This window comes from Lacerta agilis, chromosome 2, assembly GCF_009819535.1.
Source record: "Lacerta agilis isolate rLacAgi1 chromosome 2, rLacAgi1.pri, whole genome shotgun sequence".
Classification (NCBI taxonomy): Eukaryota; Metazoa; Chordata; class Lepidosauria; order Squamata; family Lacertidae; genus Lacerta; species Lacerta agilis.
Genome location: NC_046313.1, coordinates 19,496,199 through 19,518,080, shown reverse-complemented (window position 1 = coordinate 19,518,080; position 21,882 = coordinate 19,496,199). Strand labels below are relative to the sequence as shown.

General features: G+C 45.1%; 1 protein-coding gene across 1 annotated transcript; it reads right to left on the bottom strand.

Annotated features, from left to right (window-relative positions):
• Window positions 1-785: 785 nt before the first annotated feature.
• CDK2 (cyclin dependent kinase 2) lies at window positions 786-19,969 on the bottom strand. The gene is made up of 7 exons (XM_033138827.1): window positions 19,760-19,969; window positions 14,643-14,720; window positions 13,449-13,572; window positions 10,909-11,079; window positions 7,196-7,297; window positions 3,323-3,526; window positions 786-2,119 (listed from the first exon to the last, which is right to left on the bottom strand). The coding sequence occupies exons 1-7, from the start codon at window positions 19,873-19,875 to the stop codon at window positions 2,015-2,017; spliced, it is 900 nt and encodes a 299-aa protein (XP_032994718.1). The 5' UTR covers window positions 19,876-19,969; the 3' UTR covers window positions 786-2,014.
• Window positions 19,970-21,882: the final 1,913 nt, after the last annotated feature.

Here is a 21,882-nt window from a genome sequence, read left to right as displayed (position 1 = left end):
TAGACCCAAAATACCAGATACTTCAACCATGAATGAAGACTAGATTATGGCTTATGATGAAGGGGTAACTCCCCCCCCCCTTCAATATTCACTGAATTTGAAGAATAGGCAATGTTACTTCACAGAACACATTTTCTCGTAGAAAATGTGTATATTGCTCCAACATACCTCTCAAGTTACAAAAAAGAATGAAAACCTTACAGAAATAAGAAATGATCCCTTGCTTTACAGAAGTCTCACATTTTGAACCCATCACACTATTCATTAGTAAGTGGGATTTGCCAAAACGACTAGAAAAACGCCTTTAAAGTTTACAATAGAAAAGGCAGAGAGACTTTGTTTAGATTATTCAAGTTATTGCAGCACCAGTGCACTTTGCAGGCTGCCTTTAGGGTATTATACTTCATATTTAGTGAATCTTGCTTTCTGCAGACAAGCTTTTACCACTAGCTCAATCCAGGTGACTGAGTGATTTCTACCAATTACACTAGTACTAAAAGCTTAGAATTCTAGTTCATCACGTGTAATTTATAAGAAACTAATCAGGATTGAAAGTTTAGATTTCCGCCCATAGATTAAATGTTTGTCTGCACCTCAAATCACATCTATTCCTTGCATTTCACTGAAATAACCTGAGAGGTCTGAGTGCCTTCAAGGCATAGTAGCACAAAGATAGACGTGTTGACATTTGCAGCTTAGAACAGTGCAGTTCACAAATAATAATTCCCTAACTGAAGATAGGAGTTGCACTATTTTGGCTAAAATACAAGAGGGGAGAGGAGAAATAACTGCAATTTTATCCCTTTAATATTCTTGCACCTCAACTTCAAAAAATTAACAAGCACTCGCACACAATTTTTGTTATCAATCTATTTTCACACAACACACTGCTTGAAGACAAAGCTACTTGGCAGATTCATTCCAGCTGAGGGCTTTGCTAGTTTACCAAAAATAAGTTTGAGCCCAAAGAGCAATGAACTGAAAGTCCCGTTGCAGATAAGTACAGAAGGGCAAAGCTTCTGCAATATTTCCCACCTCATTCATTAAATCGGCCACTCACCCACACAGATGGAAAGGCTTGTAACAAAATGCCACAGACCAGAAAGGCACGTACAGGAGACAAGACAGTAAAATATTGGAAAGTGAATAGGGTAATGTCCATTGCCCCCAATGAATATACAGACAGTGGTCATGTGGCTGGTTAGCAAGCTGTCCTTATGAGCTTTGACAGTCCAACTTCTTTTTCCAAGAGCTTCTTGTGGGCTTCAACCAGCAAGCATCACAAAACACAGTCCATCAGGAAAAGGCTACCAGACACTCTTGACTGCTATCGCTGGTGCAATGAGGAATATCACGTTCGTATATTGCAGGCATTGCTCAGCTCCTTAACAAAAGGAAATATTGCTGCTTGTGAAAAGTGGATAGTTAAGTGCATAGTCCTCATTGAGGATCCCATCTGAAAGGAAATGGTCAGCACCTCTGCCAGCACCAGGAGGACTTAATCATGAAAGCAGCAACCAATACCCATGATCCGAATCAGAAAGACGCCATCTCTGGCTGCTGGAAGCAAGGACCGCTCAAGCAAATGCACAGCTGACCTTTGCAGAGGAAGTTGGAATTGAGCGAGTCACGACAGTACAGAAGACGCTTTGTAAAAGTTACCAAGGGAAAAGAGACAGAAATCCTGGGGTTTTGTTTTTTTTTTTAAAAAGGAATGACAATGTAGCCTCCTGAGCAATTAAGACTTCCTGCAGTGGCTGGCTCTGGGGGCTTCTGCCTCTCTTCTCATGGAAAATCAGTCTGGAGGCACCCTTCACACTCAGCTAGTACTTTAAAATAAACCCAGGAGTAAATATAAAACAACCCCAAAGGTGTGGGCTGGACCTCCAGTTTTCCATTCAGGGTGAGGTTGAGAAAAGTCTTTTCTAAGTGCAGGCACCTGGCGCAATCCAAGAAGGGACGGGCTGCTGAGTTTGCCAGAGGACAGGTTTGATGGCCCCACTCTCCTCTCATCTCACAGGCGGAGGTGTGGCACGGCTTTTGTGACATCCCGGAAGAAGGGATGGTTGAGCGCGGTCTTGGCCGAGATCCTCTTGTTGGGGTCGTAATGCAGCATTTGCTAAAGGCAAAAGAAGCAAAGAGTTAGCAGCATGCAGGATGCCCAAGAACGGACAGCCAACTCTCCTCGGTCCTTCACAGGAGACACATGATACAGATACGTCTCCCATGTATGCTTCCCACTTTCTGAGATCAGCAGCCCCAGGAGCAAAAGCAGAGACTGAACTCAAACACTAAAAAAACCAAAAGCAGGACTGAGAACGGGGTGGCGGCGAAATATAGCCAGGAGTTGTTTGCGGCAAGAAGAAGAAAATGACAGAAAGCAGGGGTGAGGAACCTGGTGTCCTCCAGATGTTCTTGGACTGCATTTCCCATCAGCCGCAGCTAAGGGTGTTATAGGTAGGGACGTCCAGAAACAGGCGGAAGGTGAGAAGTATAAAGGCAGTTTTTGTTCTGTTGGTACCTAACACTGCTATATCTTAATCAGATATATACAACAGTGAGTGAGGTGTAAAGTTGAAAGCACTGGGATGTGGAATATATTCTGGATGTGTCCTAAATTCAGAAAATTATGGGAGAATACTGAAAAACGAAGAAATAAACAGGCTACACTTTACCCCATGCACCCTTAAATTTTGTTATTTGGAGATGTTAAAGATGTTGCCTTAAATGAGAATAGGGAATGAATACACCTCTTGACTGCTGCTAAAATTTCTTGATTATTTGCCAAAATCAGAAGATAATGAGCGCACCACCCAGGATAACCAAAATCTGGAACAGTTTAGGAACGAGCAAGCTCGCAAATATGGTGACAAGCAGAGAGAACAGGCAGAAGCCAATATCTTTGTGGGAAAATCCAGTATTTACTGGACATTGATCTGCTATATTTCTTTGGTATGGAAATCTGATTTTATATGTAAAAAAATAATAATGTGGTGTTTAAAGCAGATCTAAAGCCAGGACTGCCAATGCATCATTCTGAAGGCAATGGCAGGCATATGCCACTTCCTAAGGATTACTGGGCTTAAGCTCTGCAAGATAATAGAAACTTGCATGGGAATGCATACTCAAATCTTTCTAAAAAACCAGAATTCCACTTATCGGTCTTTACTCCAGGAAATGATCCATGACTTGTGTGGAGGAGGGGGGCTGAAGACATGCACAGAGCAAATGCTCTCATCCCACTGGTCTGGATATTTGCTAATGCTCAATGCCCCCCCCTAAAGCTGTTGAGACTCCCATCTGCACTGCCTTGGCAACTCACCGCTAGGAGTTTCCTGCCCTCCTCATCCAGAGGTGGCACTACCTTACTGAAGTCCTGCCGGGCCCACTTGGGAAAGCTGGATTTGTAGTCGGGCATAGAAGTGACACCTGGCCACACAGTCTCGTCCGGCGTGCCGAGGGTGCGGAAGATGCGGAACAGCTGGTCGATTTCCGAGTCCCCAGGGAAGAGGGCTCTGTGGGTTATCTGTTGGCAGGAGGAAGATAGTTCAGAATCCCGGTGCCATAAAACACCTTCCTTCCTTCCTTCAGCCACCCATGCCTCCTTCCTCTCATGGCTGGCATGAAACTACTATTGTGCTCAAGGGACTCAGCATGGTGTAGTAATCAGGACTGGAGAGAAGCGAGCTCAAATCCCAACTCACCCATGAAGCTATTGGGCCAGACATTACCTTTTACGGTGGGGGGGCCTGTCACCCTCCAGATCTTTCTGGACTGCAGTTGCCAACATTTCTGGCCAGTGACTACAATGGCTGGGGGCTTATGGGATCCAACATTCCCCACCCGTTGTATGTAAATCACTCTTGAGCATTTCTCAGTAGTTGTGCATGCCCTGTGGAACGCCCTCCCATCGGATGTCAAGGAAATAAACAACTATCTGACTTTCAGAAGACACCTGAAGGCAGCCCTATATTCAGGGAAAGTTTTGAATGTTTGATGTTGTATTGTATTTTAATTTGCTGGAATCCACCCATTGTGGGCAGCATATACTGTAAATAATAAATTATTATTATTATTATTACTATTATGAGAATTCCTACTCTAATAAGTTGCTGTAATTAGTAACTCCAAAGGTGAAGCAGCAGTAGCAGAAAACCTACAATCCTTTACCATTTATATTCATTTATGTGCAGGGAGGTTTTCTCAATTGTGCTTAGCCTCCCCCACAACCATAGGAAGAGTGCAGAGAATGAAAGAGAAAAAAAACACTCGGGCTGTTGCTTGTTCAAGGCCACAAAAATAGAGCAGATCCATGTCTAACCAAATTCTCTGCTGGACTACTATGATGTGTTCTGTGTTGAGCTACTCATCAGAATGTATCAGAAGCTGCAGCTAATGCAGACTGCTTCTTCTCTATTAATAAGAACAGACTCAAAGGTGCATCACAAGACGAAATTAATTCGTTCCGCGAGTCGTTTCGTATTGCGAAGCACGGGTTCCCATAGGAATGCATAGAAATTTAATTCCCATAGGAATGCATTGAAATTTTCGTCTTGCGAAGCACGACCATAGAAAAATTCGTCTTGCGAGTCACCTAAAAAATTGCAAAACCCTTTCGTCTAGCGAGTTTTTTGTTGCACGAGGCATTCGTCTTGCGAGGTACCACTGTATATAGCTCCAGGTCAGGCCTATCCGCACTGGCTTCCAATGTACTTTTGGACGGGGTAGCCCTGTTTAGGGAGGCTTTTAATGTTCAATAGATTATTGCATTTTAATGTTCTGTTGGAAGCCGCCCAGAGTGGCTGGGGAAACCCAGCCAGATGGGCGTGGTATAAATAATAAATTTGTTGCTGCTGTTGTTGTTGTTGGTAAATAACCTTGAAGTCTAAAACTGCCTGGGCCCTGTCTCTTCTTCCACGTATGCTTCCCACTTTCTGAGTTTAGCAGCCTTACATGGATCCTCAGTTATTAAGGTGAGATAGAACCAATGCACCGAGTACAGCTTCCTTTGACCACTAATCTCCAAAACTCCCTGCCCAGGAAGGGCCACCTGGCACCTCTCTGCCTAACTCCACTGCTGCAGCAATAACAACATAGCTCAGTGCTTTGAGTGCAGAAGATCATGGACTCGATTCTCTGCACCTCCCAGTTAAAAGGATCGGGGAGAAAATGACGGGAAAGACCTTGTTTCCATCCAACACCCACAGAGCTGCTGCCAGTCACATAAATAGCTTGACAGGCTGTAGCAAAAAGCCATTCTCAAATTATTTAATTTCTGATTTCCTGAACATTCGATTATGCTGCTGCTGCATTGATCTTTTTGGACAGCCTGAAGAGTTCTAATCATACCTATCAATTGACTGTATGCTTATCACATTTTTTCACAGCGTATTTCTTTACGTGAAACTCAAGTAACAGGTTTATTTAAAAAAGCAATTTTTAAAGCTGTAACCTTTTTTCTATAACTGCTTTGATCTGCTTTTCCATCTTCAAATTCCGACCTGCTGCATTTAGGCTTTATTTGGCTTCTTTAGTGCTGCCATTTGTACACAACCATTTTTGTTTGTTGTATTATTTAGGTACTGTTATGTAAGCCTCATTAACCGGACGGAAAAGCAGCTAGTAAAACTAAAATGCATTTTTGATCCTGGTACTACTTGCAAGGGCTTAACAGCCTTGTAAGATGCTCAAACCAAGATTGCCAGGCGATCCAGACCACCTAAGACCGAGGGAAGATATCTGACCCAGAAAGCTCCCATGGGAACGGTTCTGCAAGTCCCTCCCTCCATGACGCACAGCCCTCGGCATGAGCTGCGTGCAACACAGTTCTGCACTCATCTCCGGAGTACAAATGCTCAGCCACCCCCCAACCCCACAGGAAAGGGAAGCACTGCCGCCTAGAGCTGTACTGCCATCCTCAAGAGGTGACTCCACAACAGATCCCCTTCTGTTCCCTGCTGCCAGTTCTCTGGTGGTTTCTGCCCCAGGGAAAGGGGATGATGTTAGCAGTTGCTTCCCCCACAAGGAGCTGCCAAGTCAACTGATCCCGTCAGCAGCTCTTCACAAGGCAAAAGGCAAGGAAGTGGGAAGCGTTTGATAAGGGCTCTAGCCCTGCTCCAAATGAAGAAAGGAACACGTGAGAGCTCACTTATGTGAGCACCCAAGCTGATGTCGCACCGACAGCATTAAAACGGGGCTTGGCCCAAGACCTTTGAAGAAACTAGAGTTGCATGGGTGCAACCGATTATGTGGAAGGCAGAAATCCTTGCAATGTTTAAGCATCTGGGTGGGGAGTGGGGGGGTAGGTGGTAAATATGAGTTCATTTGAAATTGTTGGGCTCGGGCAGTTGTACTGGGACAAGAATTGCACTGATCCAGAGGGATGGAAGTAGAATAATCTTTTCCTGCAGTTCCAGAACGCACTGTTCAGATCTGGAGAATGGGACGACATAGCTGCGTTGTACTGAAACCAAATCATTAGCTCTTTCTCTTGCTCTAGAGGAGGAGGCAGAGTTGATCCCCACCCCCCAATATATTGTTGGACTCCCAATTCTCACCAGTGCCAGCAAGGATGGTAGAAGTCAGGGCTGGTAGGAGCTGGCAACAGGGTTCCCCCAACCTTTCTTGGGCTTCAGACGCCGTACCCCGCAGCACTTGTAAACCCATTTTGAACTGGGCACTGCATTGCAACTTTTAGAGGGTACGGCGGATGTGCTGAACTCGATGACATTTTGCTGCCTGCTGATACTTGGATTCCAATACAGAAGCGAGGTGAATTATCCCTCCCCACCCTATGAAACTATTTGCCCGTGAACACTGGGAACGTTTGGTGATTCCAGAACTTTTCTGGCCCAGTTTATTTACAGTCTCCACCTGTAGCACCCCTGAGCAATTTAGGGTCAAGAGGTGCAGGCCCACATAGGAAGTGGCAGCAGGGCATCATCAGTTCTCCAATGCTTCTCGCATCTATTACGTCTCTTCTTTCCAGGACAGTGTGGCTTCACGTCTTCTGCCTCTGCCTCCCCAAGAGAGCTTGCTTTGGGCTTTCAGACCCTGGTCTGCATTCAAGATTCCCTGACTGCCCCTTCCAACCTTAGCACCGCTGGCAATGTTTTGGGGTCATTTTGACCAGCTGTTCCAGCTGTTCACTATGCCCATCCCGCTTCACTCCCGGGGGGGAAAAAAAGGTATATACCATCTCTGCAAAGATGCAACCCAGACTCCATATGTCCACAGCCGTTGAGTAGTATTTGCAGCCAAGGAGAATTTCTGGAGCTCGGTACCAGAGAGTCACCACCTAGTGTAAAGCACAAAACACCCACAAACAATTCAGTGTTGTTGTTTTTTCCCCTTTCATACATACGTGCAATTAAATTACAAGCCATTGGCTGGAAGGAGTCCCAGTTTATTCTCTGCATTACAGATGCAATTCCAGCCCCTGTGAATGAAGGAAAGATTAGCATTCAAAGCAGGAGCGCACACCGGCCAACTCCTTCCTAAGGAGGGTTACCCTGAATGTGCACACCTGAAGCAACTGCATAATCAAGAGGCTTGGATAAAAATTCCCTCCACCAAGGTTTTTCTGACAAAGGAAACACAGGGTCCAAAAAAAAAAACCAACCACCATGAGGCTTTCCAGTTATTAGAAGATCAGCTGTACATGATGTTTTGACTTTAAAAGACTCAGGAATTATTTTCAAAAGAGCAGCCCTTTCCCCAACCTATATTGTTGCAGATAACAATAATAGTATTATTAATCATAATTTTATTTCTACCCCGCCCAACTGACTTGGGTCGCCCCAGCCATTCTGGGTGGCTTCCAACAGATATAAGAACATAATAATGGTTGAAGGAGCTGGGTATGTTTAGCCTGGGAAAGAGGAGACAGAGAGATAATAGCCATCTTCAAATATCTAAAGGGCTGTCACATGGAGGACGGACCAGGCTTGTTTGGGTTGGGGGTGTTTATGTTTTTATTATGTATTTTGCGTTTTATATTGTGATTTTACGTTGTAACTGCCCTGAGACCTGTGGGGATAGGGGAGTATACAAATTTAATTATTATTTTTATTAAATATTATTTTTTATTATTACACATTAAAAGACTTCCTTATACAGGGCTGCCTTCAGAAGTCTTCTAAAGGTTCTATAGTTATTCATCTCCTTGTCATCTGATGGGAGGGCGTTCCACAGGGTGGCTGCCACTACCGAGAAGGCCCAAATTATCCAAATTGTATTTAAAAGATAATCTGAAGATCTGGAGAGATTATTTTTTTTGCAGGGAAGGGCAGTAGCTCAGTGGCAGAGCATAAGCTGCGCAGATAAAATATCCCAGATTTAATCCTTGACGTCTCCAAGCAGGGCTGAGAATGATCCCTATCTAGAATCTTAAACAGTATACTGCCAGTCTGTGTAGCCCTATACCAAAGAAGGTAAAACCAATGGTCTGCCGTGTTGTAATGCAAATTCCCATGTTGCTCACAGCGGCCCAGAGTGGCTGGGGAAACCGAGCCAGATGGGCGAGGAATGAATAATAAAATTATTAAAATTATTATGATTATTACAGCTGGGGGGGGGGAACCAAATCCCCAGACCAACCGTCTCTCTCGCACAAAGCAGGTACCAACTAAATAAGGAATTCTAGGCAACCATGTATCCTTAGATCATAATAGTTAAACTAAAGCACTATTAAAGTCCATATTGCTTTGGCTTTTGTTTTTACGCTCATAAGAAAGTCACAGCATCATCTTACATCTTGCAGGCTGCATCTCAATGACAGCTTTTCTAATGCTGTGCCCCAAAAATGCCCATTGCTTACTGAAGATTTATGTAGTGGTACATATTATTATTTGTTTGCGGGTCACTGCAGATGGTGACAACAGTCACGAAATTAGAAGACGCCTGCTTCTTGGGAGGAAAGCAATGAAAAACCTAGCATCTTAAAAAGCAGACATCACCTTGCCGACAAAGGTCCGGATAGTTAAAGCTATGGTTTTCCCAGTAGTAATGTATGGAAGTGAGAGCTGGACCATAAAGAAGGCTGATCGCCGAAGAATTGATGCTTTTGAATTATGGTGCTGGAGGAGACTCTTGACGGACTGCAAAAAGATCAAACTTATCCATCCTTAAAGAAATCAGCCCTGAGTGCTCACTGGAAGGACAGATCCTGAAGTTGAGGCTCTAGTACTTTGGCCACCTCATGAGAAGAGAAGACTCATTGGAAAAGACCCTGATGTTGGGAAAGATGGAGGGCACAAGGAGAAGGGGACGACAGAGGATGAGATGGTTGGACAGTGTTCTCGAAGCTACTAACATGAGTTTGGCCAAACTGCGGGAGGCAGTGGAGGATAGGCGTGCCTGGCATGCTCTGGTCCATGGGGTCATGAAGAGTCGGACACGACTGAACGACAACAACATATTATTATTATTATTATTATTATTATTATTATTATTATTATTATTAAAGGTTGGTGAGAATCCTGCAGCTTGAGGCGGCTTTCTTTTTGTCTCTCATGTGGATTTCAATGTTTAGTATTGCTTTGCTTGCTGACGTATTTATGGATGACTGATTTACGGCATTTCCATCTACTCAACTGCCTATATATCTGCTTTAATATGTCCACCGGTCGAAAAGCTGTGTATAAATAAATCATCAAACAACAGCATCCGCTTTTCCATCTAAAAGTACAACAGAAGCATCTGACCACAATTTTGAAAAATCTATAAATATACTTTAAAATATGAGAAACAGGGCAGACACAGAAAACCCATCAGTCAGTAAACAGGGAAGAGCAGCACAGTACTAATATCACGTTGTTAAGAAAGCCGTGTAAAACAGTTTTCAGTGCCTGTAAGAAAACATGGGCCCAGAAGACTCTTTCTCAGGAAGGTAGCATGATAGAGAAGGTCCTCTGACCTGCACCCACAAACTGACACTTATGCCAATGTTAAAACACACAATAGGGCCTCCGATGTGGACTTGTGGGCAATTTCTTATCGGAAAAGACTTGTGGGCAATTTCTTATCGGAAAAGACAGCTCTGAAAGTATCCTGGCTCCAAGGCATTTAAAGCTTTAGAGCTCAAAATCCTTTTGAATTGAGTGTGGATGAAAATTGATGGCCAGCGAAGAGGGTTTATGCGACCGAACCTACTGGCACCAGTTTGAGGTCGGGAATTGCATTTTTAAACAAATCAAGCTTCCAAACTGTCTTTAGGTGCAGCCAGGATGGATATGATTTAAATCACTAGTCAGTACGACTTGATTTAAATCATTTATTTATTTTTACAGAAAGACTCACTTCTTGCTGGTATAATCTTTAACATTTACAACCAGATGAAGGTTTCATTTTTGGAATAATAAATTTTCAGAGTAGTTTTTACAGTTATATCAAAAATTTCTGATTTGGTTATACTATTAGAATTACATAGACCGATAATGATGAAATTATTGTGAGGTTTAATAAGTTAACCATTTATATTTGGACAACTTTTCTGCTGTACTTTATTGGAAGGAGAAAAACAATTATTTCCTTAATAACAATTTAAACAACTTATTTAACTAAAAGAGTAACATTATAGCATATGTATCCATGTTTGTTAACTGGTGTGGTTAAACTTTTTTTTTCTAAATCCAATTTTTAAAAAAATCTGATTTAAAATTTTATTATTATTATTATTATTATTATTATTATTATTATTATTATTATATCCACCCTGGGTGCAGCCCCATGTAATACTAACTAGTGATACGGAGCTTTCTGAATCATCAATTTGGAGAAAATCTCGGGGAAGCCAGTTTGTGCCATTACATGCACATGTGCAGCACCGGGACAATTTCCCCCAATATTTGGGGAGAGGGGTGGGGGGAGAGAAAATTGAACAGAAACAAGCGAGCAAAACACACTCACTTCATGCGTGTAAGTTCGCACAGGCACGCCAAACGCACGAGCGAGCCCAAAGTCAGCCAGTTTTATCGCTCCCTCTGCGTTGATGAGGAGGTTTTGTGGCTTCAGGTCTCGGTGGAGCACGCGGTGAGAGTGGCAGAAGGCTAGTCCCTGCAGCAACTGGAACAGGTAGCTCTAGTGGAAGAGACACAGAAAGGATGAGAGACGGAGAGCAGCCCTACAGAGCAAACGGAAAGCTCGCTCTCAGGAGAACTGACCTCAGCACCATCAGCTGAGAGCTTAAAATGCTGGGAACCAAGCCAAAGTTCAGGGGATGTGGGTGGCGCTGTGGGTTAAAACACAGAGCCTAGGGCTTGCCGATCAGAAGGTTGGCGGTTCAAATCCCCACGGCGGGGTGAGCTCCCATTTCTTGGTCCCTGCTCCTGCCCACCTAGCAATTCGAAAGCACGTCAAAGTGCAAGTAGATAAATAGGTACTGCTCCAGCGGGAAGGTAAATGGCGTTTCCGTGCGCTGCTCTGGTTTGCCAGAAGCGGCTTAGTCATGCTGGCCACATGACCCGGAAGCTGTATGCCGGCTCCCTTGGCCAGTAATGCGAGATGAGCACCGCAACCCCGGAGTCGTCCACAACTGGACCCAATGGTCAGGGGTCCCTTTGCCTTTAAGCCAAAGTTCCTTCCTGCTACTTGAACCTACGAGGTGTCGCCACTTAAGCTGAGTCAACAGCTCAAGCAGAGATGACCTAAATCCTCTCCCGTCATTAAAATTCATTTGATCTTGGCATTTTGAAAATGAATTTTAATGATGGGAGGGGACATCTCTGCTGCTGAGTCACCTGAACTGGCCACGCCTAGAAAGGTTTAAGTAGGGAAAAGGGATTGGATTTGTCTGCTTTAAGTTTGCCTCTGGAGCACCAACTTATTTCAGCCTATTCACTGCTAAATATATGAATAAGCTGTGTGTGTAACCAGGCGCATCTGTGCTGTGGTTGGGGACTTTATACTTGTTTTGGAAGGCATGTTGCCTCAAGTTTGAATTATTCTCCATTTCATACACTATCCAAAAAATCCCCTACTCTGGGAAATTCGCTTAAGTCACATTAGTTGGTGTTACCTTGTATATATATTGTAGGCCACTTGATTCTGAAGATACAATTTAGTAGCTATATAAAGCGCTGTAATCAAATTATTAGCCTGATGGTTTTTAGGTTGCCAGATTTTTCTGTTCGCAACACAGGGGATCTTTGCTGCCACTTTTTGTCTCAGACCCGGCGGCTAAGGATTTACAGCCCAGTTCAGCCCAGGTTCTGCAATGGCCAGGAGGAAGGACTGCTATAAGAACCAACAGAACATTTCCCTTCCCAGCTGGCCTTGGGGCTCACATGGATTCTAGTGCATTTGCAATTACCGTGAATAGATGGGGAAGAGCAAATTATTCCTCCACAGAGTCCCTGCCTGATGAAGTATGTAGAGTCTACGCCATGGGTAGGCAAACTAAAGCCCGGGGGCCAAATCCGGCCCAATCGCCTTCTAAATATGGCCCATGGACAGTCCGGAAATCAGTGTGTTTTTACATGAGTAGAATGTGTCCTTTTATTTAGAATGCATCTCTGGGTTATTTGTGGGGCATAGGAATTCGTTCTCCCCGCCAAAAAAACATAGTACGGCCCACCACAAGGTCTGAGGGACAGTGGACCGGCCCCCTGCTGAAAATTTTTGCTGACCCCTGCCTACACAAACCAAGAACAAGCCGGGGGTCCCACCCTCCCGGTGGGCAGATTGTGTGCCTCAGCCCTTGTTTTGTTATAAGCCAAGTTGGAGTTTTTTTGTTGTCATTTTAAAAACACATCACCGAAGGATAAAGTGTGAAAACAACATTAAATCATATAATCTGTACCCCTGTCTATCGTAGGTGGCGTTGTGGTCTAACAACTTAGCCAATCGGAAGGTCGGCAGTTCAAATCCATGTGATGGGGGGAGCTCCCATTGCTTTGTCCCAGCTCCTGCCAACCTAGCAGTTCAAAAGCATGCCAAAAAGTGCAGGTAGATAAATAAGCACTGCTGTGACGGGAATGTAAACAGTGTTTCTGTGCACTCTGGTTTCCGTCATGGTGTCCGTTGTGCCAGAAGCAGTTTAGTCATGCTGGCCACATGACCCAGAAAGCTGTCTGCGGACAAACGCCGGCTCCCCTGACCTGAAGCGAGATGAATGCCACAACCCCATAGTCATTTACCTTTACCTTACCCAACTCTAGAGAGATCTAGCCTGTATCCACACTGGTGCATTCCTTCTATGCATGCACACACGGGATTTCCTAAACATGCAGGGAGTTTCCTCATTCATTCCATCGCTGGCCTCGTGCACACATTCCGCTGCATACACAAAGCCGAACTCAAAAAACAGGGCGAACCTATGAGTGCAGGAGCACAACATGGACGCTTCTGCACTAATTTTTGCATTAGTGAAAACAAATGTCGCCAGTGTATTCACCATGTGTGTGCATACGTGTTTCAAAGCCCAGCAGCCCTCCCCTCCTCCTAGTCACCTTGGTAAGGGGCAACTCTACGCCACTGATTGCAGACGACGAATCCATGAACTTCTTGAGGTCCTGGTGTAGGAACTCAAAGACCAGGTAGAGCTTGTTCTCAGTGTGGATCACATCCAACAACCTGGAGAGTCAGGGGAGGAAGAAATAAGGAATCTGATAAGGAAGCACTAACGAGAAGGCTGGCCTGTTGCATTTTTTTGGCTAGGAATAATGCGACACCCTTAAACCATCACCACCTCCACAATTTGCTATTTATACCCCGCCCATCTGGCCGGGCTTCCTCAGCCACTCTGGGCAGCTCCCAACAGAATATTAAAAACATGATCAAACATCAAACATTAAAAACTTCCCTAAACAGGGCTGCCTTCAGATGTCTTCTAAAAGTCAGATAGTTGTCTATTTCCTTGACATCTGATGGGAGGGCATTCCACAGGGCGGGTGCCACTACCGAGAAGGCCCTCTGCCTGGTTCCCTGTAACTTGGCTTCTCGTAGTGAGGGAACCACCAGAAGGCCCTCGGAACTGGACCTCAGTGTCCGGGCAGAACGATGGGGGTGGAGACACTCCTTCAGGTTTACTGGGCCGAGGCCGTTTAGGGCTTTAAAGGTCAGCACCAACACTTTGAACTGTGCTCGGAAACATACTGGGAGCCAACTGTTTCAGGACCGGTGTTATATGGTCTCGGCAGCCAATCCAGTCACCAGTCTAGCTGCTGCATTCTAGATTAGTTGCAGTTTCCAGGTCACCTTCAAAGGTAGCCCCACATAGAGCGCATTGCAGTAGTCCATGCCGGAGATAACCAGAGCATGCACCACTCTGGCGAGACAGTCTGTGGGCAGGTAGGGTCTCAGCCTGCGTACCAGATGGAGCTGGTAGACAGCTGCCCTGGACACAGAATTAACCTGTGCCTCCATGGACAGCTGTGAGTCCAAAATGACTCCCAGGCTGCGCACCTCGAAGATTTATAGAAACAGAAACACTGGGGAGTGGTAGCTCTGCGCAGTTTCACTGTTTATTATGTAATCTTCTTCGAAGCGTCCTGATAGTTGCTACCAGATACTGGATAGAATGGGCAGTTAGGATGGCACCTCCAAGGAGTGTTGTACCCTTAATAAATTGACTGGAACTGAAGACATTCTACACACTACTTCCCAAAGCACAGATCACAGCCAACTTCCTTCCACATACTTACTTGACAATGTTGGGGTGGTTCAGCTCCTTTAGCAGGGAGATCTCCCGGATGGCTGTACTTGGGACGCCTTCAGTCTCCCTGCAAACAAAGAGGGGAAACAAGGTGAGAAGGGGGGACAGGGTGCTACAAAGTTGAAGGAGCCATGTCCGTGACCCACTGATATGACACAATAAGATGCTCCCTCAATACAGTAAACTGAGCACCGAAAACTTGTGGGTGAAAGGATTTTCCGCTGTGGACATTTATTCAGCAAATTTATTCAAACTAATCAGTTTGCACACTGAAGCCCAGACAACATTGCACTGGGCCTTCCCCTGTAACTAGCCTAGCTGATTAACCTTAAATCATATAAAATCAGCTCCCGGAATGTGCAGCGATGCCACCGGCTGAACTGTTTTTGATGGTGGCGCTACGTACCTAGACTAATTTGGTTTGCCAAATACAGCCGTACCTTGGTTTTCAACCTTAGTTCCCGAAAGTTTTGGCTCCCGGACATCGCAAACCTGGAAGTGACTGTTCCGCTTCGTGAAATATTTTTGGAACCCAAATGTCCGAGGCTTTTGATTGGCTGAAGGAACTTCCTGCAGCCAACCAGAAGCTGCGATTTGGTTTTCTAACGTTTTGGAAGTCGAACGGAATTTCGTAACGGATTCTGTTTGACTTCCAAGGTACGATTGTAGTATAGAAGAGTTTGAAGGGGGGGGATGCCCTAAATAAGTTAAAAGCAGGGTAGGCAAACTGCCACGTTAGAACGGTGGTACAGAACTCTGGATGTTGCCAGCAGGCTAAACAGGCACAGATTTCAACCTCCACCTAGTGTTGTATGGGGAACCCCATAGCACAGACAATCACGCTTGGTTTGCCCTCACCACCAATCAGATAAGTGGCAGCGACAGCAAGCCCCCCAGGAGTGTGCTTTAAGGCTCCCAATTCTGAGCTGGCAGCTGCATTTTCACCTGCCCGGCACCTGATTTTGCATGTGCACGGCAGGTGGGCATGCCACGAACTGCAGCTAATTTGCACGCAAGTCACCAATGCAGACCGCTGCTAGGAAGAGTTCCACCTGACCAAATGGACAGCCAAGAGTTCTGGTAATGCTGTGCTCAAACAGCATTTTCCTGTCCCTGAAAACCATGAGGCAGGGGTTTAGAAATCATGAGATCAGAATGCCGAAAAAAGGCAGCAACTGCGCACATTCCACGTTCTCTTTGGAGAGAGAGATACCTTAAAAGTAGGGACAGGGGTTGGGGGATAATAATATGCACAGTGTTCTGCACACAGCCTCAGTTTTACCAAGTAATGTCTAAAATAAAATAAAAATATGTGCTCATTATACTGTTAACAGCACCCTGAAGCACTGGAAAACTCTTTCCAAAGGCACAGCTCAAGCGGTACATTTTCAAATACGCAATTAATACATCTAATTAATCTATTAGCAACGCCAATAAAATAACCATTGCTTCTGGCACACTATACAAAAGGGAAAGGAATGCAGCGCAAGTCAAGTTGATCTATTTCGTTAGGTTTCGCAAGTCAAGTCGATCTATTTCAGGATCAACAATTCAACTGCCAGGGATCATGCTTGGCTGCAATGCTCCTCATAAGCCATAGGGACTGGCCATCTCCCTTTCTAGAGCAGGGGAACAAACCATAAGCAAGAGACCAGGAACAAACCCTGGCTCCCAGTCATGGCTTATTTGGGGAAAGTGTGCACGCACTGATTCACACAACGCTAAAAGCCGGCAGCTTCCTTCCTCGGCTTGCTTCTGTGCTCTAGGAAGCAAAGTGCAAAACAGGGGACATTTGAGTTGTGTGTACCAGTATGCAGTAGGTCTTTAAACCAGGCATGTCCAAAGTCTGTTTCGGGGGCCTAATCCGGCCCACCGGTAGGTTTAATGTGGCCCCTGTGGCAGTTTATTCCCTGGGGTAAAATCTTAAAAAAAAAAAAAACCTCCATAACTTCAAACCAAAAAAAACCCTGAAGTCATAGAACTATTTGAAAGACAATTTGCAATTGAATACGCTAATAGGACTTCAAGACGTTTTGTAGTTAATGTGTAGAAATATTATTGTAAGTATGGTAGTTAGAGTATGCATGAGATTTATGATAATGTAAGCAATGGTTGATTAAAGAAGTATAATACTAAGATACAATTCTGAAAGCCATGTGGAAGGTCTGAGGGAAGTCACGGCTATGTTAGCCAAAACTGGAAAATGTATGTGAATGTATGTTTGATTTTCTTGTTGTAGTATAGTATAAAATAATAATAAATTAAAAAAAAAGCTGAACAACTGCAATCCTAAAAAAAAAAGGCCAACAACTTTGGTTGTCCCTTACGGCCCTTTACTTCATCAAATCTGGCCCTCTTTGAAAAAAAGTTTGGACACCACTGCTTTAAACTATGGTTTGCGGTTAGCTTTGCCGGGTGAATGTCACAGGGGCAAAAATGAACTCCACAGCAACTCAGCCAGACCCATAGCTCAGTTTCTGAACCTACCGTGAATGCAGGGTGAACATCAGACATAAGACAATGTACCTCTAAAAATGCCAAGTCACAGTCAATGCTAGGCACATGGGAAGCCTGCAACCATTTTTTTTTAAATTAACCATTGCGCTTAGCAGTCCACATAGCTATTTACATCAGTTTGCCATTGATTCCAGGAACTTCAGGCCATGCTTTTCAAGAACAACTTAGGGCTTGTTCCCCCCCCCCCACCTGATGGCCTTAGCATTAAACAGTCAGTGGGCTGTTGGGCAAGGATGAATTCAGCTAAGTTCACTGGGCGATGAGCCTAATCTACTGAAAAGTTGTCGTGAGAATTAATTAGGAAGAAGAAACAAGTATGTCAACGTAGGGCTTCTTCAGAGTAAGTTTGGGGTATAAATGTATCACAGTCAATGTTCACTATGTTTTAAACACCCAAGTAACGGTAATATAAAAAGCTGACCCTACAGCACAATCCTAAACGTGACTACTCAAGAGGATGTCCCATTGAGTTCAACAGAAATAGCTCAAGGGTGGCTATAGGATTGTAGATTTAGATAAACACAGAGTAGCAGGACTGCTCAGTTTACATTAAACCTACAACAGTGGGGAAGGGAGTAGGTTTTGCCACTCATGTAAAGTCCTGTTTTGCCAGCAGCACATCCTGAACCTAGAACCTACTCCCTGCCTTAAGATATAGGAGGATTAGTGTTCAAAATTTGCCTGGTGCCAAGAGCGTTTTTGTACCTGGCTATCAGCCACCTGCAACCACGTGAAGATGCCCGGGTGCCAGGATGGCGCCCTATATCTCCACCATCTGGAGGTGCGTGCCTGGTGATCCTTGGATCTTGACTGTTTTCACACACTGGCAACACACCCTGTAGAATTCTACCTTGTTATATTTCATCTGCAGAATCAGAATGAATTTCAGGAACCAAAAAAACTCTTATACTGAAAAATAAAGACTTTCGAGCCACCTGGCATCGGAAATGGAAACTAGACATTCTGTCTGGGCGACTGCAACCCTGGCACCTAGCTTACATATCTGAATTCCTAACATTAATGAGGATAGGCTGTGGTCACACCAAGGCAGAAGAAAAAACATCACTTTGCCCATGCTCAGAGAAACTCTCCTCTCAAGCCTGGAAGAATTAACCCCAACCACTGATTAAGAGTATGAGAACAGGAGAAAAGTCCTGCTTGATCAGGTCAAAGACCCATCTAACCCTACATTTTGTCCTCATGGGAAGCCTGTAAGCTAGGCCTGAGCACAACCTTCCCACTGCGACTCCCAGCAAACAGCATTCAGAGGAAATTCAGGGTTCTCTTCCAGCCCATATTCTCCTGGGCTGCCCATTTCGAAAGCAGCACAATCAGTAAGAGGCCCCAACGCCACTAGGAAAGAAATCTAGATACAAACTGAGGGGCTCCCTTCCCCGTCAAGAAGACCCACACTATACATTTAAGGCGCATGACGTCTCCCAAAGAATCCTGAGGTGCTGGAAACTGCATGCCTGTGGAGGGGAAACTACAGTTCCTATTACTCTTTAGGGAAGTCATGTATGTGTTGAATATTCTTTACATTTAGTGTGCATAAATCACCCTGAGGACCCCATGGGCATAGCCAGCCAGGATTTTTCTTTGGGGGAGAGCAAAAAGTTGTTGAGCTTTTTTGGGGGGGAGATCGCCCAAAAAGTTGATCCACAGGTTAAAAAAAATCCCACCAAAAAAAGCACAATTAATGGGGGCAGGATTCTGCTGGGGAGGCCCGACCTCAGTTAATTTGGTACTGTATTTTTAAAGCTTTTCAATACTTTTGGAGGATTATGGGGGGGGGCAGCTGCCCCCTGCCTCGGCTATGCCTATGGAGGGTCCCATCCCAACAATTCGATTAGAACTTAAAATGTGTGCAAAATAAGCCCGGTGGCCTTTTGCAATGCAGTAACTGGCAATAACAAGCATTTTAGCATTGCTCAGTAAATTAACGCATGCAAGGGGGCCATTGCCTCTATTCAGATTCGTATGGAAAGAATCGTGCTTCTCAATAAGTTGCAATTCAGAAGTTTGATATGAAATTTTGGAGGGAAAATTATGTACTCAAAAGAAGGCCAGCACCCTGAACCGGAGTAACTGGGCATTGCAGCCAAGCAGAACCACGACTTGAGGGCACCCCCACACACACACCCCACCGCAGAGGAGTAGGCACTACGAGCCCCCCCACCGAAAGTGAGGCCAAGAGAGCGGGAGGGAGGGGAGGAGAACGGCTCTCTCCCGCTCCGCCTCGCGTAGGTCGGCCCTAAACATATACCGAATATATGCACAAGGGAAGTTCTGTTCTCCGTCCGCAAAGTTACAGGAAGGAGGGAGGGCCGCGAACTTCTTCCCAAGTCCCCTTGCTCGTCACCCACCCATTCAAAAGAGAAAATCCCGGCTCCTCCTCCTCTTCCTCCTAATGCAAAGGGAGGAGCAGATTCGTCTGCATATTCTTTCCAGCACCTTCAAACAGCAGCGAAGGGGGTTTGTTTTTTGCTCGCCAGGCCACCCAAAGTTTCCTTCTTAGAAACTGGGTTTTGTTTTATGGGTTGGTTTTTTTTGGGGGGGGGTGTCGGGCGAGGAATTATTTGCACTCACGTGTCCAGGCGGATTTTCTTAAGCGCCACCACCTCCCCGGTGACTTTGTTCTTCGCTTTGTAGACCACGCCGTAGGTGCCCTCGCCGATCTTCTCCACCTTCTGGAAGTTCTCCATGGGAGGAGGGTTTGGCTGGGGTGGATCCCAGCTTGCCTCTCCGTAGACCGCAGAGAGATCGGGGCAGGAAGGAAGGAAGGGGCAAGTAGTTAGCGAGATCCAGGCGGGGCACTTCCCTGCTGAGCGGCGGCGCTGGTCGCTGCAGTTGGAGAAGGCTGCAGCCTCCCCGCGCGTTCGACGCGGCGCAAATGGAACGTTGTGTATCTTTTTTTTTCCGGCGGTTGGCCGCGCTCCTGCGTTCGCTTTCCCGCGCGCGAAGCCGAGCAACTTGGCAACAATGCGAGCGCTTCCCGTTCCACGGCTCCTCCTCCGCCTCCCAGTCTGCTTCCCGCGTTCCATTCGCCACGCCCATCCTCTCATCCGATTGGTTCTGGCGCCCTCGGCGGAGCACGCGAGTGTCTGGGTTGGCGGGAGTTTTTCCTAAAAGGGCCAGTGGTGGTTTCGAGAAAAAGAGGGAAAGGCACGGTATCCTAAAAGGTGTGGGTTCTGGGGGGAATCCTGCTAATGTCTGTGTGGCTGTCAAAACAGAGATGCAGCTTAAAGCCTGGTTTTTTTTTGTTTTTCCCCGTTAAGCATTTCGGCTTCCTCTTATGGCAGCACTGCCCATGGCCTTAGCGGGGGTGCAGGCAGTAAATAAATAACAAATATTTAACTGAAAGCAGAAACTGTAGAAAGATTTTGACAGATTTTTTCCTGAGCACTTGGGCTCAAAAAGGAGCAATTTTAAACTACTGTTGCGGAGACATTTAATTCAGAATCTGCTAGACAGAGGATGTTGACAGGTGGGTGTCCTGCCCGCCCCACCCCCACTTACATAAATTCTGGCTACGTCCATGGCACTGCCTTTGGATTTTGAAACCATTTCGAAAGGCGGGGGCAGGAATAATCCTTTGAACGCTTTGCAACCTTCACAAAGGGATTTCTGAGTAAACATGTGCTGCAAAGTGCATTTAATCTTCCACTTGACTATACGAAGGGGGAGCTATTTGCACAGTGAAATCCCCCCCCCCCAAAAAAAAACCCCAAACAGGCTCTGTTGGGACTTTAACCTGAAACAAAAAATAGATTTATTTAAAAACAACGCAACTGAAAATGTAACAAGAACTGGAATTCTTAGGAATAATGTTGTGTATTGATTCAAGGGTTATCATATCTGTATTATTATTGTCTGTATTCCCCACGTTACAACAAATAAGATCACACATGGGGGAGGGGAAGCAGAGGGGGGGTGGAGGAGGGAGGGTGAATACACATGGTACACGAAAATGATATATCATTGTGAATCTTTATTTGGAATATGAGACATTTTATTTGTTGTTAATAATGTTTGGAAATAAAATAAAAATAAAAAACCTAAACAGGAACATAAGGATAGCCTCCTGAATCAGACCAGTGGCCCATGTAGTCCAATATTTTATTCTGACAGTGGCTACCTAGATGTCTGCGGGAAGCCTGCAAACAGAACAGGAGGGCTGCAGTCTCCAGCAACTGATATTATTATTATTATTATTATTATTATTATTATTATATTCAGAAGTATTGCAGACTCCCACGGTGGAGGCAGCATACAGCCATCATGCCAAGTAGCAATTTATAGTCTTATTCTCCATGAAATGTTCTAATCCCCTTTTGAAGCCATCCAGACTGGTGCCCTTCTGTGGGAGTGAATCCCATAGTTTAACTGTGCGCTCTAAAACTATAAGCGGGGCTTCCCCCCCATTTGGAACTCCAGAACTCAATTCTGGAGGCGTTCATGGTGAGTTCCATCACCTCTTTTTCTAGAAAAACAGCACTGACTATAAGAGTCTCGTGAAAGAGTCTTGCAAAAACGACAATAGAGCCGTTTGGCATCTTAAAGAATGACACAGCATTCTTACGCCTATTTATCTGGGAGTCACTGCCATCCAGAAAACAGATTGGACTGTAACGGCATATGCTTTCATAAAGGCAAGCCTGCAGCCCCCTTCATCTGTTGAAGATGTGTTATAGTCTTTGTGTCTGTATCTA